The sequence below is a fragment of the Neodiprion virginianus genome, chromosome 1 (genome assembly GCF_021901495.1).
Source record: "Neodiprion virginianus isolate iyNeoVirg1 chromosome 1, iyNeoVirg1.1, whole genome shotgun sequence".
Taxonomy (NCBI): domain Eukaryota; kingdom Metazoa; phylum Arthropoda; class Insecta; order Hymenoptera; family Diprionidae; genus Neodiprion; species Neodiprion virginianus.
The window spans coordinates 33,284,934-33,303,642 of NC_060877.1; the positions used below are offsets into that span (position 1 = coordinate 33,284,934).

At 38.1% G+C, this 18,709-nt stretch overlaps 2 protein-coding genes across 13 annotated transcripts; one reads left to right on the forward strand and one right to left on the reverse strand.

Annotated features, from left to right (window-relative positions):
• Positions 1-19: 19 nt before the first annotated feature.
• On the reverse strand, positions 20-10,715 carry LOC124310126 (fatty-acid amide hydrolase 2-A). Of its 8 annotated transcripts, none has more exons than XM_046773792.1 (9): positions 10,369-10,715; positions 2,558-2,767; positions 2,264-2,467; positions 1,737-1,942; positions 1,416-1,558; positions 1,153-1,331; positions 560-949; positions 274-456; positions 20-163 (listed from the first exon to the last, which is right to left on the reverse strand). In XM_046773792.1, the coding sequence occupies exons 1-9, from the start codon at positions 10,396-10,398 to the stop codon at positions 20-22; spliced, it is 1,689 nt and encodes a 562-aa protein (XP_046629748.1). In that variant the 5' UTR covers positions 10,399-10,715. The 8 variants fall into 8 exon arrangements, with proteins under 8 accessions (XP_046629748.1, XP_046629754.1, XP_046629749.1 ...); XM_046773798.1 differs by having other exon boundaries at positions 2,558-2,774; XM_046773793.1 differs by lacking the exon at positions 10,369-10,715 and adding an exon at positions 8,845-8,876 and having other exon boundaries at positions 2,558-2,774.
• LOC124310124 (cytochrome b5 reductase 4) lies at positions 4,581-14,748 on the forward strand. Of its 5 annotated transcripts, XM_046773788.1 has the most exons (12): positions 4,581-4,935; positions 5,025-5,054; positions 5,692-6,084; positions 11,760-11,930; positions 12,016-12,116; positions 12,202-12,346; positions 12,452-12,702; positions 12,781-13,003; positions 13,087-13,381; positions 13,526-13,615; positions 13,916-14,071; positions 14,243-14,748. In XM_046773788.1, the coding sequence occupies exons 3-12, from the start codon at positions 5,790-5,792 to the stop codon at positions 14,295-14,297; spliced, it is 1,782 nt and encodes a 593-aa protein (XP_046629744.1). In that variant the 5' UTR covers positions 4,581-4,935; positions 5,025-5,054; positions 5,692-5,789; the 3' UTR covers positions 14,298-14,748. The 5 variants fall into 5 exon arrangements, 4 of the variants coding, with proteins under 4 accessions (XP_046629744.1, XP_046629743.1, XP_046629745.1 ...); XR_006909629.1 differs by lacking the exon at positions 14,243-14,748 and adding an exon at positions 13,685-13,773 and having other exon boundaries at positions 4,581-5,054; positions 13,916-14,056; XM_046773787.1 differs by having other exon boundaries at positions 4,581-5,054.
• The last annotated feature ends 3,961 nt before the right edge of the window (positions 14,749-18,709 follow it).

Below are 18,709 nucleotides of genomic sequence, written 5' to 3' on the forward strand. Positions count from 1 at the left end.
GTTCACGCCGCTTTTACGATCATGTATACAGTGCAATATCTGTTGGAACTTCGATCGTCGTACCGTTTTCGATAAGCGGCGGTGGAACCCACCCACCAAATGCTCGTCCAATTTCTTCCGCGACAGCAAGGGTTAAATGATCTTGATACATACCGCCAATAACCTGAAACACACAACACAGATAATACAGTAAAATCGCCAACAGGATTGAAAATTGAACCGTTATTTATAATTAATCCTAAAAAATTCAGTGATTTTAATGTGATACACTACCTGTATACCAATAGGAAGACCGTTTTGATTAAGACCCAATGGGCAAGCTGTTGAAGGCACACCCAAGACGTTGATAATTGCAGTATAAGAAAAATTAAATGGTTTGATCAGTGGCTCATGATGCATTGGCGCTGCGGTGGGATGTGTGGGATATAAAAATATGCCGCCGTCGTCTAGCATGTCCTGAAAAAAGGTGATATTGAGGTTTGAATGTTACGTGATTAATGAAGAGAAAGTTCGGAAATCGGATGAAATTTTAAAATGATTAACTCTTAACGTCCTGTACCTTAAACTCTAGATAAAGATCTCTACTTTGCTGAATAAGTTTCGTATGTTTTTCGCTCCCGAATTTAATTCCGAAACTTTCAACTAGTACAGTGATCAATGCGATCAATGTATGAGGGCCCATAAAGGTGAACCATTGAGCCAACTTCCACCATATATTCAGCACTCCTGTCCGGTTGGACAATTCATATGCAAATCCTCTCGCATCCTTTGTACTCATGTTTGCCAACCAGAGGTCAGTACTCTTTTTCATCTTTTTTAAATCTACTTTTTTTGCCTTCACCTTGTGAACTCTGGCGAAGTAATCAATGACGCGATACATTGCCTCTTTTATTTCAGGCTCAACTGGGCTCACCAATAGCTGCCCACCATCATCTTCCATATAATAAATCTGAAAATGATGGACTTAGATTATCAAATGTTTGAAATTCGATAACAGTTCTTTGAACGTATTCTTTGTTAATTCCATACATTTGAAGAGAATACAGTAGCAATTGGACAAAAATGATATTTCATTAACTATTATTAATTTTCCTAAGATATAAACCTATTCCATAAAAACGCGCTTTTCAAATAGGAATAATATATTCGTACCTTCAATTTGGAAAGATCCACTTTACTATCTAGATTAAGCATACTGGCATTCTTTCCAGCTAATACTCTGAGCATAGGAATCAAGTCAAACGGATTTCTGCACATCGGACCAAGGCTGAGAAGAACATCCTGTTCTTCATGATGAGGACTCGGATATTGACCCTCATTTGAAACAACCCCTGTGCAAATAATCGTGATATTAATCGTTAATTGAATTCGACATTTTATCCTCTGTTATCACGGATGACATTTCGATTACTGACCCCTTGTCGTCTTATGTCCAAAAATACCATTGAAAAAACAAGGCATACGTATCGACCCTCCAATATCCGAACCAATTCCAAATGGTGAACCTGCTGCTGCTATCAAAGCACCTTCACCGCCAGACGAACCTCCAACAATGTGCCTGCAATTTTTATTCAAACACTTAGAGTAGTCATTACACTTCTGCGGTCCAATGAGTTAAATTTCAGTTGGAATATACAAAGCACCAATGGTATTTCGAAAATATTACTTTTTCGTATTGAAGTTCAAACACCTACTTGACATAATAGTTTTTACAATTATTCTATGATGTGACTGACCTTGTGTTGTAGGGGTTCCTACTTGTTCCGTATATGCAATTGCTGCTCTCCCACCACATGGCCAACTCAGAAACGTTAGTTTTAGCAATAGGTATAGCACCAGCAGCCCTCATTAATTTTACAGTCTCCGCATCTCTATCAGATACTGTATTTTTACGAACAACTAATCCAGCGGTCTGTTTCATTCCCGCAATAGCAATACAGTCCTAAAAAGCGATATAACAAATTAAATTTTGTCATAAGCTGGCAGTCCTGATGAAAATTTCTGTTATTGATTGTAATATTCCTAAGGAACTGTTTTTCGTGTGAAATAAAATTCATATTTAAGGACTCCATCGTCAGATGTGATATTTAATTTAAATTAAACACTTTTGAGTTAGTTATATGTAAGGAAGATGCACGGTGATTAAAATAATAATAATCCAGATTGACGAAGTCTTAACGTTTCCTGATCGTAAAATTGAATTGTTACGAATAAGTTAATAACTCTTCGGTGATTGTACCTAGATTGTAAATTTCAAAAGCACCTTTGTCGTAAATGGCACTCCAAGAAACGGTTTCTCCATTGTTAAAACTTTGATGGATGGTGCGTTTGACGATCTCAGCATTTTATCGCATTTTCGAGCTTCCTCTAGTGCCTCTTCAAAACGACCTTCGACGACGCAATTTAAGATTGGTTGAATTTCGTTAATTCTATCTATGTAGGCTTGAACTACTTCTTCCGAAGTGATCTGTAATTAAATCAAAAGAATGTTTCAAGCATACTAGCTTCAGCCCTGAAATAGACAAGCTATATTCATCATTCGTTGACATGCCCTTACCTCTTGTTGCCTGATCTGAGCAGCTAAAGTCGAGGCACTGTACAACAAGATACGGTTCTTTATCGGAGGTTGACATTCCTTAGGATGACAGAAATACGCAATCAAGCTGAACACTCCACTTGCTATCAACTCGACAACCCGGTGGAAAAGGTTGACAACTCGAATTATTGGTTTCATTTTTGGCTTTTCCTTTCTGTTTTTGCTTGACATCTGTGTCCTCGGAACAAAATGAGCATAAAAAAAAAATTAAATTATCAATCAATTGGTAATTTGGTACAATAATATAACGCAAGGTAACGAAAATTACATGCGGTCTCTAATAATAATGACTTCGATTTTAGGGTTAGGAACTTTTTCTCATAAGCCGACAAAGCCAAATACCGGGTAAGTTGCACATCATCATGTCTCAAACCATCACCTTAAATTTTGTGAATTTACTGCCCCTCTTCTTCACTACGCAGACGGTATGCCTGATTCAAACAATGAAACAAATGACATCAACGTTCCATCGACACGCATCGTGACTCGAGTACACGTACAGTGTGCATAACAATCTGATCCAAACGCGAAGGTGCCGCCCGGTTAGGGTATTCCGGTTTATTTATTTTTACGTGCAAGTATACATTAAGAAGTTTACGATTTGATGTAAATAGAAACACTGGTTTTGGTTTAAATGATGAGTTAAATGCCAACGATAATTTCGTATGATTCGGTGTACAAGAAAAATACAATAAGCATGCAGGAAAACATTCGTTTGCTGCATGAATGAATGACGTCACGACTCAATCCCTCTACCCTCAGTTCCTTCTATTGATACGAGCCAACCTTACTTTTTCGTAGCATCATGGCTCAAGGTCAAACATTACTTGAAATTTATGGAGAAATTGCATATTCCTAGTATTTGTGAAGTGTTGTGGGGATTTTTTTTTAACAATATTCTATCGATTTTAAGGTTCGTGCTGGAGACGTAAGACGTAAAATGAGTTAAAACAGCGTGTTTGGTTTTTGAATCTAGTTATGTGAATTTATCATTTACGCCATTCGTACACGCGTTTGTCAGAAGGTTGAGTCAGGTATTAATAAATGAAAAACAAACAGTCGTTTTGTGTGGAAATATTCGTTTCTGCAGCATCGACGAAAAAAAAATTGTTTATCTGACACGGGTATTACAAATGTTCAAATTGCGAGGAAATGCAATTAGAGTCATGCGGGTAATTTCATTCAAATAAATTTCTAGAGTTTGTTATCATAAGGATCTACTTTGGTAAGTATCGAATTCACGATCGAAATAACACTATCTTTGCACGAGTGTCTAGGTTTTCATCGCAGGTCGGAAGCAGGCAACAGGTAAGCCGGATGCAGTTTAAAACATTCTCAACGCATATCCTCTGCTGAAGCAGGTCAAGCGTCACGTGTAGACTGTGGCTCGGCAAACAAGTAGTATTATAATTTTGTCGTCCGTTATTTGAAACTTTCAGGGACTGATATCTCATAGCTGCTATAAAACGTTGAAAAGCGCTCAACTTGAAGAATTTTATCAGTGTTTAGATATCGTTGCCTCGTTCGCTCCGTATAAGGCGTTATTATGCAGAATAAAAACTTATACAAGCCGAATGATGGAGTGATGATATACGTATACTTACGCGGTGTAAAACTCGTACGGAACGTAAGCTTATAATCGTGAATTTATAACTATCTACTGTAAACGAAAGAAATAAACATGTACTGAGAACACAATTCTGAATACTACATACATCTCTTAATTTTATAAAACTAATGCGGTAAAAGCTAGCCGGTCGCCAGCCATTGCATACGACAGCGTCTCCAGTGATCTACTGAAACATCATCCAACGCTACCGACGAAATAAATTGTCCAACTAGTGGTCCACTATTGGTCCAATATACGATGCGAGCGATAAATAACGCGACACGCTCGCGCCATCTGGGGAAAAAACGGGAGACCGGCTGTCAACGAGTCGGGATTCCTGCCACAAGATGGCGCCACCAGCGGCTTCTTATTTTTCACACGAATGCGCATGCATAAATTTTACGTGTGATCAGAATCGTTCGATAAAACATGTGTTTGCCTTCCGAAGAGAATTGGTGATATTTCGAAAAGCAAAATAAATCAGGTATACGTGTCGTTGACTGGGAACAATGAGTGAAATTTTCGTGAGTAAAAAATAACCTCCAACACGTCAGTTATTCGATCGAATTCGAGTACTCGGAGCACGCTGATTCTCGAAATGAGTTTTCGGTTTCTCCGCACGGCTTATGCGTGCGCACGAGTCTATTAGTATATGCATGCAGCCGACAATAATCGCGCCGATCCACAGATTGCGTCACTGAAACTGTGGCGAGGACGACCTTAATCCTAGGTAAGGAAAAAACAACGAAAACTAACCGACTAATAAACCCGCTTGCAGTCGGAGTTGGAATTAATTAAATTATACACGCACGTCTGAAGAGGAGGCACGCATCCATGGGATCTAGTTGTGTGAGTAACCATTTATGCCTGCGTACCTATTTCAAACTCGATTCAATGTGCAATATCTACGTGCGCGGCATTGCCAAGCCGCGATGCTTCTGATTAGACTATAAAAGGACGCTTCGTTCCATCAATTATATTTTTATCACACAATGGCAAGTAACCATTGCCCACCTCATATTCACCCTCTGCCCGTACATTTATTCAATTTTTAGTCTTGCAATTAGTCACCTCGATCGATTAATTCTAAATTCTTCGTTATATATCTACTCTGGACCTTCTTATAAGGAAACATCGGTTTATTTTATACCAGAAGCAATTTTCCCTTCGCTTTTTTCCCCTGAATTTCAGTCTGTTTCCCAAAATTCTCAGGCAACTACGGTAGTTGTATGTGGTGTTTATCTAATGCTTTTCACTTCTGGTTTTAAAATGAAAAAGGAATTAAACGTATGAGACCAACGCAAATGTACCCTATACTGGAGTTCATAGTTGAGCCTCCTTTGACTTTTGACCTGAGATGAGACCGCAAGTACAATGCAATTGAATAATCAGTGAATTCAACGAGTTGGATCGACGCGACATCCACAGTTTTTCTCACGTCCGTGTTATTTATACTCAATCATTTCAACATTTGAATTGATTTCAGAAAAATGTACAGTCCGATGCCATTAATTACCGATATTTGGCATCAGGTGAAAGAGAATGAAATAAACGTATAAGAAAGTAATAAACAAAACACCGAAGATGGAGACAAACGAAGTTGAAAATGCTGAGAAAGTTCGCTCCGAAATTACCAATAGCAATAGTTTCGCGGATGCCGTGATGCCTCCGAAGGATGCCAAAGGTGCCAAGATAGTTGAAGAAAAACTGATGAAAGTAAACGTACAGCTAAAACCACCGATATCGCCGACTAGTCTTTTAGCACAAAATATAGCCCTCTTACCTACGGGGGTCGCTAAAGTAAAGCAATCACAACCAGCGAATTCCGTTCCCAAAATGAATTCGTCAAATTCCGGATCATCGAGCGCATCCGCTACCGGTGAGTGAACATTTTTTCACCACCATTTCGAATGTGATTTTTACGTCAGTATGTTTGAAAACGTGAAATTTGAGATTCAATGGACTAAGTTGACTTATTTCAAATTAAATCTGAATTATTCGTTTAGTTTATTAACACGAATCGTGCAAACTCAACGGTCTGAAATTTCGAAATCCAACAATCTCTTGTTTAAATTCGCGTAAAATCTTCACACTTACTTCTGCTGAAACTTCTTTTCTGTACGAATTTGAAAGAATTCATACAAAATTATAAGCTAGGTAGTGAGAGGATGACTGGTAAAAGTTAGAGCCATTTGCAAAGAGTTTATACAACCTAATGGCTGTAGAATAAAATATTATTTTGCATAACTCAGTTCAAGGCTAATCTGAGCTGAACCTGTTGAATCTGTTTGTATTTGCAACAAGTGTTTTACTCTTCTGTCAAGCTACGTACAAGACTTGTTTATCCTGAACTCTATAAGAATAAAAAAGAAAATTCAGCCTAGATCATGTGTAGATATTAATTAAGATTCCTTTTTTGTTGAAATATTGTTATAATTACCGAGTGTCGACAGCATACCGTACGGATAAATTTCCTACCTCGTTTACCTTGATTATGGTAAATAATAATATTATCAGTCGAAAAGATTTGTTCCACGATTATATTCGTCTGCTCACGTCATTCACCGCAGTTTGACTGATTACTTCTCTATTACTTTGAGTTGTTTTCATGCTTGTCGGCAAAGCCAGTAAGTAAAGGAATAAATTCAAGCCTTACGATCTTGCATAAAATACTTTCCATTCAAAGTTGTAATTATTTTCTTCAAGTCATACGTGCTTCACGCACTACATGGCATTCGTCCGATGATGTTCTAAAAAGTGATTGCTCACCTTGAAGAAACGTCATCAGATCCGTCTCTTTATCCTTGGTTTTCGACGAAATACTTCGTAACGTGCATTGATTCTCATTGCCTTCATTGAATACAATACTCAAAGCACGGACGGAATTTATACACCGACAGAACGAGCATCGTTGATGTTTCCGTTCAATGGTCAGTTACATAATTGTCCCGAATCGATTTATTCCTTTGAATAATCGTTCGTAACGCTTGTACACCTGTATTGCCTACGTGCGCGCATTTAATTAACCCTTAGCGATAACGAGGTGTAATAAGGAATTAGTCGAATCATTCGTTGACGATATTTTGAAACTTCCATCGCTTTAAGGATTTTTTGTAAATTGAGTGATTATACATTATTATACCGCAAGATCATGGACCCCGCTGTAATGTCCGTTGCTAATCAAGGCTAATGATGGATCGCCGCGTGACAAGTTTTCCTGGAACACGCGTTAACCGCGTATTGTTTTTATGATATTACGTGTTATATTATATTTATCTGATGACGCTAGCTCGGACAAAAAAAAAAATACAATCTCAGACTGTAGCCACGCTTTTTCACGTAATTATAGGTTTTAAAGAACTGGAAGAGACACAAGTGCAGCTAAATGGTAAATCAAGATCCAGACTTTGAAGCTTTGCGAGTTTCAATCGCGCTCAAAGTCTGGACAGCTAAACTTTTACACCATTGCAGATTATGTAAAATAGGAATTCATAAGCAGTTTATGTCATTTCAAGCTGTTCTGAGAAAATAATTTCTCAAATTTGCATTTATTTGTTTCACCGCAAAGATCCACTTTTAACTAAATTTCATTTGAACGAAAGAAATATTCAAGTACAGCTAACTCTGAGGGACTATTTACTTCGATTGAGAAAATTCGAGTCAACCTAATTAATTTAATCTATTACGGGTTGCCGATGAACCAGTTATTCAATTTTACCTTCTACTATACATTAAACTCAACGAATACTCATTTGGCTTCAATGAACGTTGATTGCTTCTAATTAATTCCTTTCCGTTTGACTAAATTTACGAATTTTCTTCCTGTAAAATATCTCGTTAGCAGCCTGCAATTAGATGATTCATTTCTGTGATTCAGAGAAAAGTTTCTCAATTCAAAAAAATTATGCATAATTTCGTCTAGATTTACAAGAGAAGATTTCAAGAGATGAAACAATTGGTTTAGTGAAAAGTAAAAGATTTCATGAATCCAAGTAAATTTTATTACCTATTATTTCGTCCAATCTCTCAAAGTTTTATTCTCAGTGTAAGCAACTGTCGAGTGACATTTTTTTTTCCTACCAGCGTGTTTGCGAAACTCGATGAATGTTTAATGGAAATGGATGAATTTACTTGACGCGATTGAATAATTGGACAAAATGTGTCTTAGGTTGCGTTACGTAACAGTCGATACGCGTATATCCGATACGTGCGCTACCCAATTCTGAAATGCATGACACGGTTGAAGTTCGACCGTAAGTACGAGATGGGAATTGGAATCTATATTATACGACCGGCGGATCACCGTACGTGGATGCATCATTACACGCGGTAAGGAAAAACGGGGAACGGATGTGCGAAAATGACTTTTGAAAGGCAATTGAGCATGGTTGCAGTACCTTATTGATCTATCGGAGCCGTGCGGGAAAGGAGAGAAGAGCGAGAGAGAGAGAGACAGAGAAAGAGAGGGGGGGATCGCGTGTCTATCAGCGTGGGTTCTAAGCGCAGTATCTGTCTCTCTCCTGGTCTTTAATCGTCCTGGATCTGGATCCAGTTTTAGCTCTAGTTTCAATGCCGCACGTCCAAAGCTCGAGCTTCGAGAAAGTCGCGAATTTCCTCCACTTGAGTCATCCCGAAGTACCTCTTAAACTCGCTCATTTTATCGCAGTGGTGTTGTAGTCGTCCACTAGACGACGGGCTTCGTAATCTCGACTGACCTCGCCTCTCAAGCGTCAACGAGGACCATTTCCTCACTTTAACACGCTTGCAGAGCTCTTGAGCTTCCCATCTTTCGGAATAAATTCTATATAACAGTATGGATTATCTGCTACATCGCTTGATCGCGTCATTCTTACATATTTATGGGACCGCAGCTGTTGCGAATAAATGTGCGATTAAGTTATGTAGATATTTACAGAAAAATCGGAGTTTCGATAGCCGTGGTATATACCTATAGGATGTTATACATGTATCGCGGTCAGGAATATTGTGGTTTCGAGTTTACACGGTTCAGATCGTTGAATTACGATTAAATTTCCAGCGGTAGAAGGATTGATTGCTTAAAGGGGAACAGTGATGGAAAATAACTTTGAAAAATGGGACAAATTTTTACAGAGTGACAGCAGAAATGTTCCAAGGATTGTTCCCTGGAAAGATTAATTCCTTAGAATGACCAAATAAAAGTCAGTCAAATAAAAATAAACTTTAAGGCTTTCCGAAACTGATTTTACATTTTTTCTGGCAGTCTCGAAAATTATATTCATACGTAAATGAAGAAATTATGCTATTCCTCCACCATATCTCAGGTTCAGTTGAAAATTTTGATTTACGAATTCAATGTTCATTTTCTCTAATTGTAAGTCATTAAGAACACGAAGGCTTTAATACTCTGTTTCGATACAAAAATTTCAGATAAAAAGTTACTTGATGAAAGTGTTTGAATTCCGGGTGCATAGAGGTTTTTTGATTTTAAAATTGGCGAAGTCGTAAATTGACTATTTTATATACTTGTCAACACCCAACCTTCGGACAACTGGGCGACTTTACCGAAAAACAGTAATACAAACTAGCCATTATTAGTTGACGAAAATTATAAATCAATTACTAAACCAAACCGTTCACTCGTCGTCAAAATTAAAATATCTTTAGTCGACTGGAATAGATGATTATTAATATATTTCCGAAACCGTTGAAGAGACCTGAGCATTTCACTGTATTGAAAGTGAAGTAAAACGATGAAAATTTATAAACAGGTTCGACCAGTCGAACATTCCTGCACAAGCACATATGCTCACATGTACCTATATTTATCCACATTCCCTTCTGTACACCGAAAGAATAAAATTCATTGAATCAACTAAATGTGTGTTAATGGGCGGCGAAGTAAATATTTATTTGTGTTATGTTGTTCTGTTAGTCGCGTGTGTGTGTGTGTGTGTTGATCGATTGCAATTAAATTTTGTTAGACCAACAGATCTTGAATTGAACCAAATAAACATTTACTTCGCCGCCCATGCCCACACATTTAGTTGATTCGACGACTTTTTCTCTCAGTGTACCTTTGAGGTTTGAGGATTTGATGAAAAACAATCAGGGGGTACAGAGAGGTGAATAAAAAAGAAAATAATGCGGGGTGTATGTGCTGGTTATACTTTGGCAAACTTACGCGCCGAATGCACCTGCGCTCGTATTTCATATATAGCTCGACTTCTGGGTGCTTACGAGATTATGGCCAATCTCAAGATGATTAATTCCGGAGATTACGAATTGAAACAGGCCGTCCTTGATGCCGCGTTCAAGCCGTAGACGAATAATTGTGATTCACGCGTAAGATGTGTAACGGACACGTGCGCAAGAGTTCGTCGACAGCTGTTATTGGTGTATATTTTAATCGAACACGTCTGCGATTATTATTAAATTTTTAACAATTGAATCGGTTTGCGCGCCGCTGTTCTCTCGGTTTTTCATACAACGTCCCGGCAACGAGGTTCAAACCTTCGAAGTCAGTCAACAACTAACCGTGTCCCGTTGGCTCGGTAACCGCACGCTACTTGCCACTCGTTGAATGTTTTTCAATGGAATACACTCGTTATTAACACGTTGATTAAATGATAAAAACACGTCTCCGAGGTAATTCTAATTGCCGCGTCTACGCGTCGATGGAAAAGCATGTAATGATTAACGTCATTAAATTTTTTCCCATTATATTGCTGATTTTAAACGGTTTTTTTTCAAATATCGTTAATGTATGTAATGTACTCGCTCGCTTCGCTTCGCAGCTTTACATTATTCCACCTATTGTGCGTATTACGCAAGTAATTGAGTCGGTTAATTTTTCAGACGGCCAAGAAGATTGACAAAAGTATATCACGTTTCGTTCTTTGTCCTCCCCGACAATTTAACCATTGAACCTCTTTATGTGGAGGTTGATTTAAATTTTCTCTGCACTCTGTCAAGCGCTCACGGTGTGTCCTGTGTGTTTCAAAGCAGACTATATATTATTAAAATAGACTATATAAAAATTCCGGATCGAATCTAATTACAAATAACCCTTTCCTCTTACACAATTCGATCCAAATCTTTGGAACAGCTCGACATGACTCCAGCAATTGACCCGGATTCATTTTACTCGATGCGAACCGGTGCTTACCGGTTTCCATAATTTTTTATCGTAATTTTTAACTGTAGAAATCAACGAACTCACAACTTTTCACCATTTTCCATTGACGCTGATCGAAACGAATGCTTTCAGTTAACACACTCTGTATTTATTTGCAACATATATAATCGCAAAAAAATTTGTGATGATGTGGTATGTTTGCGATCATATTACAGACCGTTTCCGCTCGATGAAAATAACAATCACCTAATAAAATAGCTATGTCTTGAATTCTTTCCCTCTCTTCGTTATTCAGAAGGTTTTTAAGTATTGACAAAAATTATCGAGCGTAATTTTAACGCTGCGTGTAATTTTCATAAACCAGAAGATATCAGGATATTGGATTTCCTCTGAAACCGATCGATCTTGCTGTACTATATAGTCCGACAATTTTTCAGGAAATCCGCGAAATAAGACGGCACTTGCACCAGGCCATAGCCTTATGGATTGGATTCGACTAGGTGCTTCAGGAGTCGATTTAACAGGAGTTAATGGCGTTCCGCAAAATGTTACTCTTTCGGAACTCGCCCGACACAACCAGCCGAACGATGCTTGGATCGCGATTCGAGGTCAGCGAAACTTCCTAGACGCAATTAACACGAAATCGGAATAGCGATTTTATCTTGACTTGTCAAATTTTCATCTACTTTCTAGGAATCGTGTACAACGTTACGAGATACATAGATTTTCATCCAGGTGGAATGCCGGAGCTTATGAAAGGCGTCGGAAAGGATGCGACCAAGTTATTTGACGACGTAAAACATCAAATCTAATTCATTGAATTTTGACATCCCCATTCAGTGGTTAAATATTTTTTACGTACCTATAGAACATTTTCAGGTGCACGCATGGGTCAACTACCAAAGCATTCTACAAAAGTGCATCGTGGGTAGGTTGAATCGTTTCGCTGGCGAGACTTCGGCACCACCCGTGAAGATCGTATCTCCTTCTTCAACGTCGTCTGGTCTCCTTTCGCGATGTATCAGTGAGTGAAGAGTCTGCTTGTCCCGTTATCTGTGCTGTAAAATTGTACGTAGTGAAACAATGAATTTAACAATCAACGTATTTTTTATATTATGATTTATCACAGAACAACGTTCAACGAGTGAAACTACTACTCCGCATCCGAAAATGGATTGGATTCAAACTAGCAATACTATCACCTTATTTTACTATTCCCTACGAGATCATCCAGCAGCGGGTTATCAACTAATGCAGATCACCGACTCTAAATATCATTTTAAATTTTGCTTCGAGAAAGATTTCATAATTCACGACATTAAATTATCTGGTGCTGTTAATTGGCCTCCGAAATGGAAGAGAAATTTCGAATCCATGAAGGTGTGGTGTTTTGTAATTTTTTTGTAAAAGTTCTGTACTTTTCGATTTCAATTTTAACGAAAAACGAATCGTTCTCAGATGGAAATCACATACACAAAGAAAGAACCAGGCTTGTGGAAAACTTTCGGTACTTACAAAACAGTGCGCGAGCGTAACGCGAAGCAAAGAACTTACAGAGAGTACGAAGTAGTCAGCAATACACCGCTCTGTAAGTTGGTTCACTTGATCGTTCTGCGTACTAAAGAATACTTGGAAATAGTACCAATAGGCAGGCATGTCGAAGCCAAACTTCAAATAATGGGTAAATAGCCACACCGTTTGATGCACATTCGTATACCTTCACAAATCTCGATCACTTGTATACCACTTTCTCGTCTCACACAGGCACGGACGTATCCCGAATGTACACTCCGGTTCCGCCGTATCTTCACCCTGAGGATGTCGCACCCAACTACGATTCCGATTGTATTTGCTTGATGGTCAAGAGGTATGCCGATGGCGCCCTTACTCCAACTATGACAGCATTAAAGTCGGGGGAAACTTTGATGCTAAGCAATTGCCTGGGAACCTTTACCGTCGAGAACTTCCAACAATTTACTATTTTTCACATGCTAGCTGCAGGCACCGGTCTCACTGCAATGCTGTCGATCATTCAGTGGGCACTGGGCAGACGCAACGTGTAAGAAACAAGAATTCACTTCGTAACAATTACTCCTAATACAGTATTATCAATTTACAAAATCTGTGTTAAATCTGTTTTTAATTGTGGTTTCGACGATTTGATCAATGTTGATATGTATTTTCGTTGATCGTTCTGTTATAGAAGCCGTATTAATGTTCTCAACTTCAACAAGAACGAAGATAGCATATTTTATTCCAGGCAGTTGGATAAAGTTCTCTCAAGCGAGCCAAGGTGAGAAATTACCTCACGTTTTGAATACTTTAGGGAGGTATTCAACCCTTTCAATCTGCAATTTTTTAGCAAATTCTACCAGCAAAACGTGTGAAACTTGAGTTTCATCCTGTAGAAAAAAACTGCTTCTCAATAACAATCATACCCCTCATGGACTGGTACGTTCCTGAATATTTTTACCGAACAGAGTTCGAAATATTTTTTCAAAGATCGTATAGGTCATTTTAACTTTGATAACGGTAAAGAAATATTGTACCCACTGAAGATCATGTCACCTTTTCATAATTCACCTTCTTTCAGATTCACTGTTACGCATATTTTGTCACATCCGGAAGACTCCTGGACCGGTCGTCGTGGCGAAATTTCGACTAATCTGTTGCAAGAATTGTTTGGTCCTAGTTCTCAGGCATGCGTTTTCAGCTGTGGACCTAGACCCTTCATGCAGTCAACCAAGAAGTTAGTTTGAAATTTGATAGTAATCTTTCGTATTCAATTCTCTTACAGCTCTGTTCATATATTTTCGTTAATTGATATTATACATACAACTTTGCAACGGGTATTTCATACGTCGAATATTTCGAAACGTGCAATTCCAAATTTTCCTTCATGACCGATGTCTCGTTGCAGGATACTTACAGATCTTGGTTGGAACTCGTCGCAACTACACGAATTCGACGACTAAATTTCGCCTGAAATAGCCCATAAACAAGGTGCGGCTACATCGTTGTAATCACGAACGATTTATTAGCTTTAACAATTTGGGCAATGACTAATTGTGTCGTGAGATTAAAATGAAACGCAAAAATAAGTGAGCTTCTTTGAAAGTGAATCGGAAAATTATTTTTATTATGCGTATAATGTTGTTGAGTATTATTGTATTCCGTATGACGATGAGATTAGAGGAAAGAAATGTAAGACTTAGAATTTTCACGCCACCGGATATTGTATAAAATGATAAAATATCCAAATAATAATTTCGCTTTTAAATTTTCCGTTCTCAAATCGAAGTTAAATTCTTTGCGGCACAGCACACATTTTTCATATAATGAACCGTCAAATGAAATCTGTTTAACTGATTAATGTGCTAAGTTCATGGTGGATAGAAATACAGAGGACATTTTATTCGAAGATAATTCGAAGATAATTTATTATTTCTTCAACGCATCTATCACGGGTATGAAGGTGTGTATCTTTTTTTCTATTCAATTCTCTTGAAACTTTAACACTCCGAACCTTCCATATGCTGCATACATCGTACAGAGCGATGTTATTCAATCGGTGTCCGAAGTCATTCCGTATACTTAATATACGTAGAAAGAGTTGATGAGTTTCAAATGAAATTATTTGCAATTTAGTTGCGTCATAGCGGGTTACTGAGGTTTTTAAATGTAATCAGCTGAGGCACGCGAGTCTCGGATGATGAACAGCTTTTGTTTTCAACTTGATTATACTCAGAAGAATAGTAAAATCTTTCCTAAATTGGGACCTTGTTTCGAAAGCCTGTCCATATTAAACATATCCATTTTGCAAGCGTGAAAACTCTCAACTGACATTGCAGTCTTAGTTTGTACCTGATAGCAGTAGTTTCCTGTTTGTAAGAAAGTTTACCGTTGACCGTTTCTATTTTGTATTCGTCTTGTAGTCGTGTAAATGACTAAATAGATTTAAATATACATGGTATTATACTGACATACAATGTACGATGAAGAGATTTAACGGCAATTTTTTATAATTTTTTCTTTCTTTCATTCACATTCATCGACCCTGCTAACTAATTTCGTTAGGAAATGTAATTGTCTGTGATGTAATTTCATATATTATTGACATGGCGTAGAAACGATCCGCGTCGAATCATGAATCGCACAAAATTCGTACACCTATAAAACGATTTTTTGAACTTTGATAGTTTCAAGATCTGACAAGCAATTTAATTGTGGGTACTTGAAAGGTACGTCAATTCCGAAAACGGGTCTAAGCAATTCGGCGTAAAAACTTTGTAGTTAGTTTCTCTTGATTTACAGAACCAATAAACTATCTATAACTTACTTTTAATCGCGATGCTTTAACAATGCAAGAATGTTATTAAATTAAATAATTGTACGGTCTGTTATGTATGTACTGTAAATATTTAATATTTTGTACATGTGTATAAACGTGAGGAATGTATTGAGAAATAAAATGACTACAAAATGCAATTCGCAAACTGGTGTGTCTGAATCAACAATTCTGCTACTATCGGCCGTACAATTTCTCCGTAATTATTATTTACGTTATCTGAAGTACCCCGAACTAAGAAATTGTTAAACAAAAGAGCGGTCACGTCTTCTAAAAAAAGCGTTAAAATATCAATCGATTACCCAAAATTGAGAGTATATCTCGATGAAAATAACATCTTGAGCTAATCATCTTTCCACATATTCCGCCGAGTTAATCTAAGTATGTACTTGGCAAACCAATGGCGATATATTGAGCTGCACTTGAGGCTAAGGTCTACGGGTACTTTTCGCAGCTCCTATACAAGGGTCTCACATGAGTCCTTACTCCCAACATACTTCTCAGATTCACCCATTACTCTTCTTGAATCTGTGCTTGTCCCACGTGGAACATCAACGTCTCACGATCCGTCTTGTGGATTCTTGCGTGTCCTTCATTGACACTGAATACCTGTAAAAAGGAGTATCGTAAACAGATATTCTGAAAAAACAGTGGAGGCTCGCTTCAACAGTTAATAAATTCATTCTCTTTCTTCAGAAAAATGTCGAGATTTCAAGAACTGCTAGACTAAATATTTCTGTAACCTATGGCGAAGTAATTTTTCGTGAGAAAATGATTGCGGCCAGATCTAAGTCGCTACGATTGACAGATCAAGAGATATAGACGAAAAATGAAAAACCTATGACGATGTTTTGACAGCGGTTTTTTGGGTATTTGAGGCATTCAATTAGCCTTGAACCCCGATTTTCAGGAGAAAATTTTTTCAGTCCCGAAAATCACAAAAAAAGCTGACCCCTTTAGATTATTGCAAAAAATTACACATTCTGAAAAGTAACATACGAAATTAAATTGTATATCTATCCGATTGCTGGCCCTGGTAAAAGCTGGCAATACGTCTCTGCTTAATGTTATAATCTTAATCTGACAAGACAGATGGGAATGGGCATGGTCAACGATCGTAACGAAATTTCAGACAACAGCAGATAGAGATATTTTAGGCGAAATGTTGGTAAATTGTAATCCCTAATGTTTTGCATGTTACAATTGAATTACTAAAAAAAAAACTTTACAATATTTACTCAAAGAGCGTGAAGACAAATACCTGCTCTATTATTTCTACAAATTTGCATCAGAGAACCAGAATTACGCAGCTATAGGCGAAGACCTTCCTTAAACGGTATTAGAATATTCATATGTACGATGTTGTAACTTCATGGCTTCTCTCAATTTCCAATACAACAGGGTAGACTCAGGGGAAGTGGCTGCACAGGATTAAGTGTACTTTTCGAACAAACTTCCTCTCAGTCTCGCACAGTAGTAAAGTAAAATTGTTCTCGAGCGAGCCATTCTAAGTATTTATTTTTCTTTTTTCAAGCGTGATCGATAAATCTCTTCTGCACCAAGAGAGTGTTGTTACAACAATTCACCGATATTACCAGCACCAGCGCATACCATTAATGGACTCACTCATCCGCTGATCGAGATGTTTTTGTGCGGCAGGGTTCAAGCTTCGTCCGCACAAAAACATTCGATCGAAGGAGTACGCTGTATTGCGGCTAAAAAAAACACTAACTTCGAGAAGAATGAAGCGAGATTCCTTTTTCTTCCAAAAAAAATTTTAGCAGCTTAATACATCGGATCATAGAGCTTGTTTGCCGTCTCGGACTCCAGTTTTCTTTCAGTACTAATAATTCGCGACTGATTTGCACCTACCGTGACTATACGCCAAACAACGGGTTACACCGCTGCACGACAGAAATTGGGGTGACAAATTTTCCAGTCGATATTCCACAAGAAATCACTCCATCTTCGCTCGAGATGCATCCTTCAAGATTAAGCCTACGTCATGCCTTATCAAAGACCGTATCCCGGATGGTGAAAATATATCTATTCCCGCCCAAACGATGTGCTCTAATCCATCATATTCTTGCGTCCACACATTGCGTTGTTTGCTGGGGTTGTGCTGGATATAGATAATTTGTATTCTTCTATCAGAAAGTTAGTCGTAAGTGAGCTTCAAATTTTTATCGGGCTTTAATAGGTAGGTCTTGGGCCTTGTAAGCCGAAACGCGTCTGGGATAAGAAACACGGCCTCACCTCGGAATGAAACATTTGTAAGTAGAAACGGCTGAACGAACATACGTAAGTGGAAATGGCTGCAAGAATGGCCGTAGGTATGAAACGCGGAGTAAGTAGAAACAGACGAGTTTGTAGTTCTCGCGTTGATGCAAATATTTTCGGGTAACGCGTGAAGATTGATGCTAACGATAAGAAGGAGGCAAATAATTATCAGGATGGTAATTTCGTCACGCCGAGAGCAACGTTTCTCTGTAAGTCGAGCAGGTGCAATTCGCGTATTCTCACGAAGAGAGGGAAATCCAACGATAACCCAGTGAAAGTTTGCGAACCCTTGTGTGACCTTGTTCTTACCGAGGTTTTTGCAACTTGGACAATAGCACGAGGTTCACGAGCGCGTGAAAACTCGATTGTCTGCCAAATGTGATGAATAACTTCTTCAGGGGCGAGAATAATCGTTCGCGTGTTTACGAATTGAAACAGTTTTCATTTACGAAGGGGTGTTGTTAACCTATTTCATAATTCAGTATGCGTGACAGACGTTAATTATTACTCATTTCAGCCTATTAAGATGACGAATGAAAAATTGATTGTCGCAACAAGAGTTTTCACGTTGTTTTATATTTGTGTTGCCATCCAGTCGATTTCATTTTCTCACGCAAATCGCGACAATATTGTAGATCCTGTGAATACTAGGAGTCGGAGATTACTATACATCGGGTTTTAAAAAATTTCCCTTTTCTTCGACACTGTTATAATGTTCTTCCTTCTCAGCCGCGGCAAATTTTCTATCCTCGTACAAGA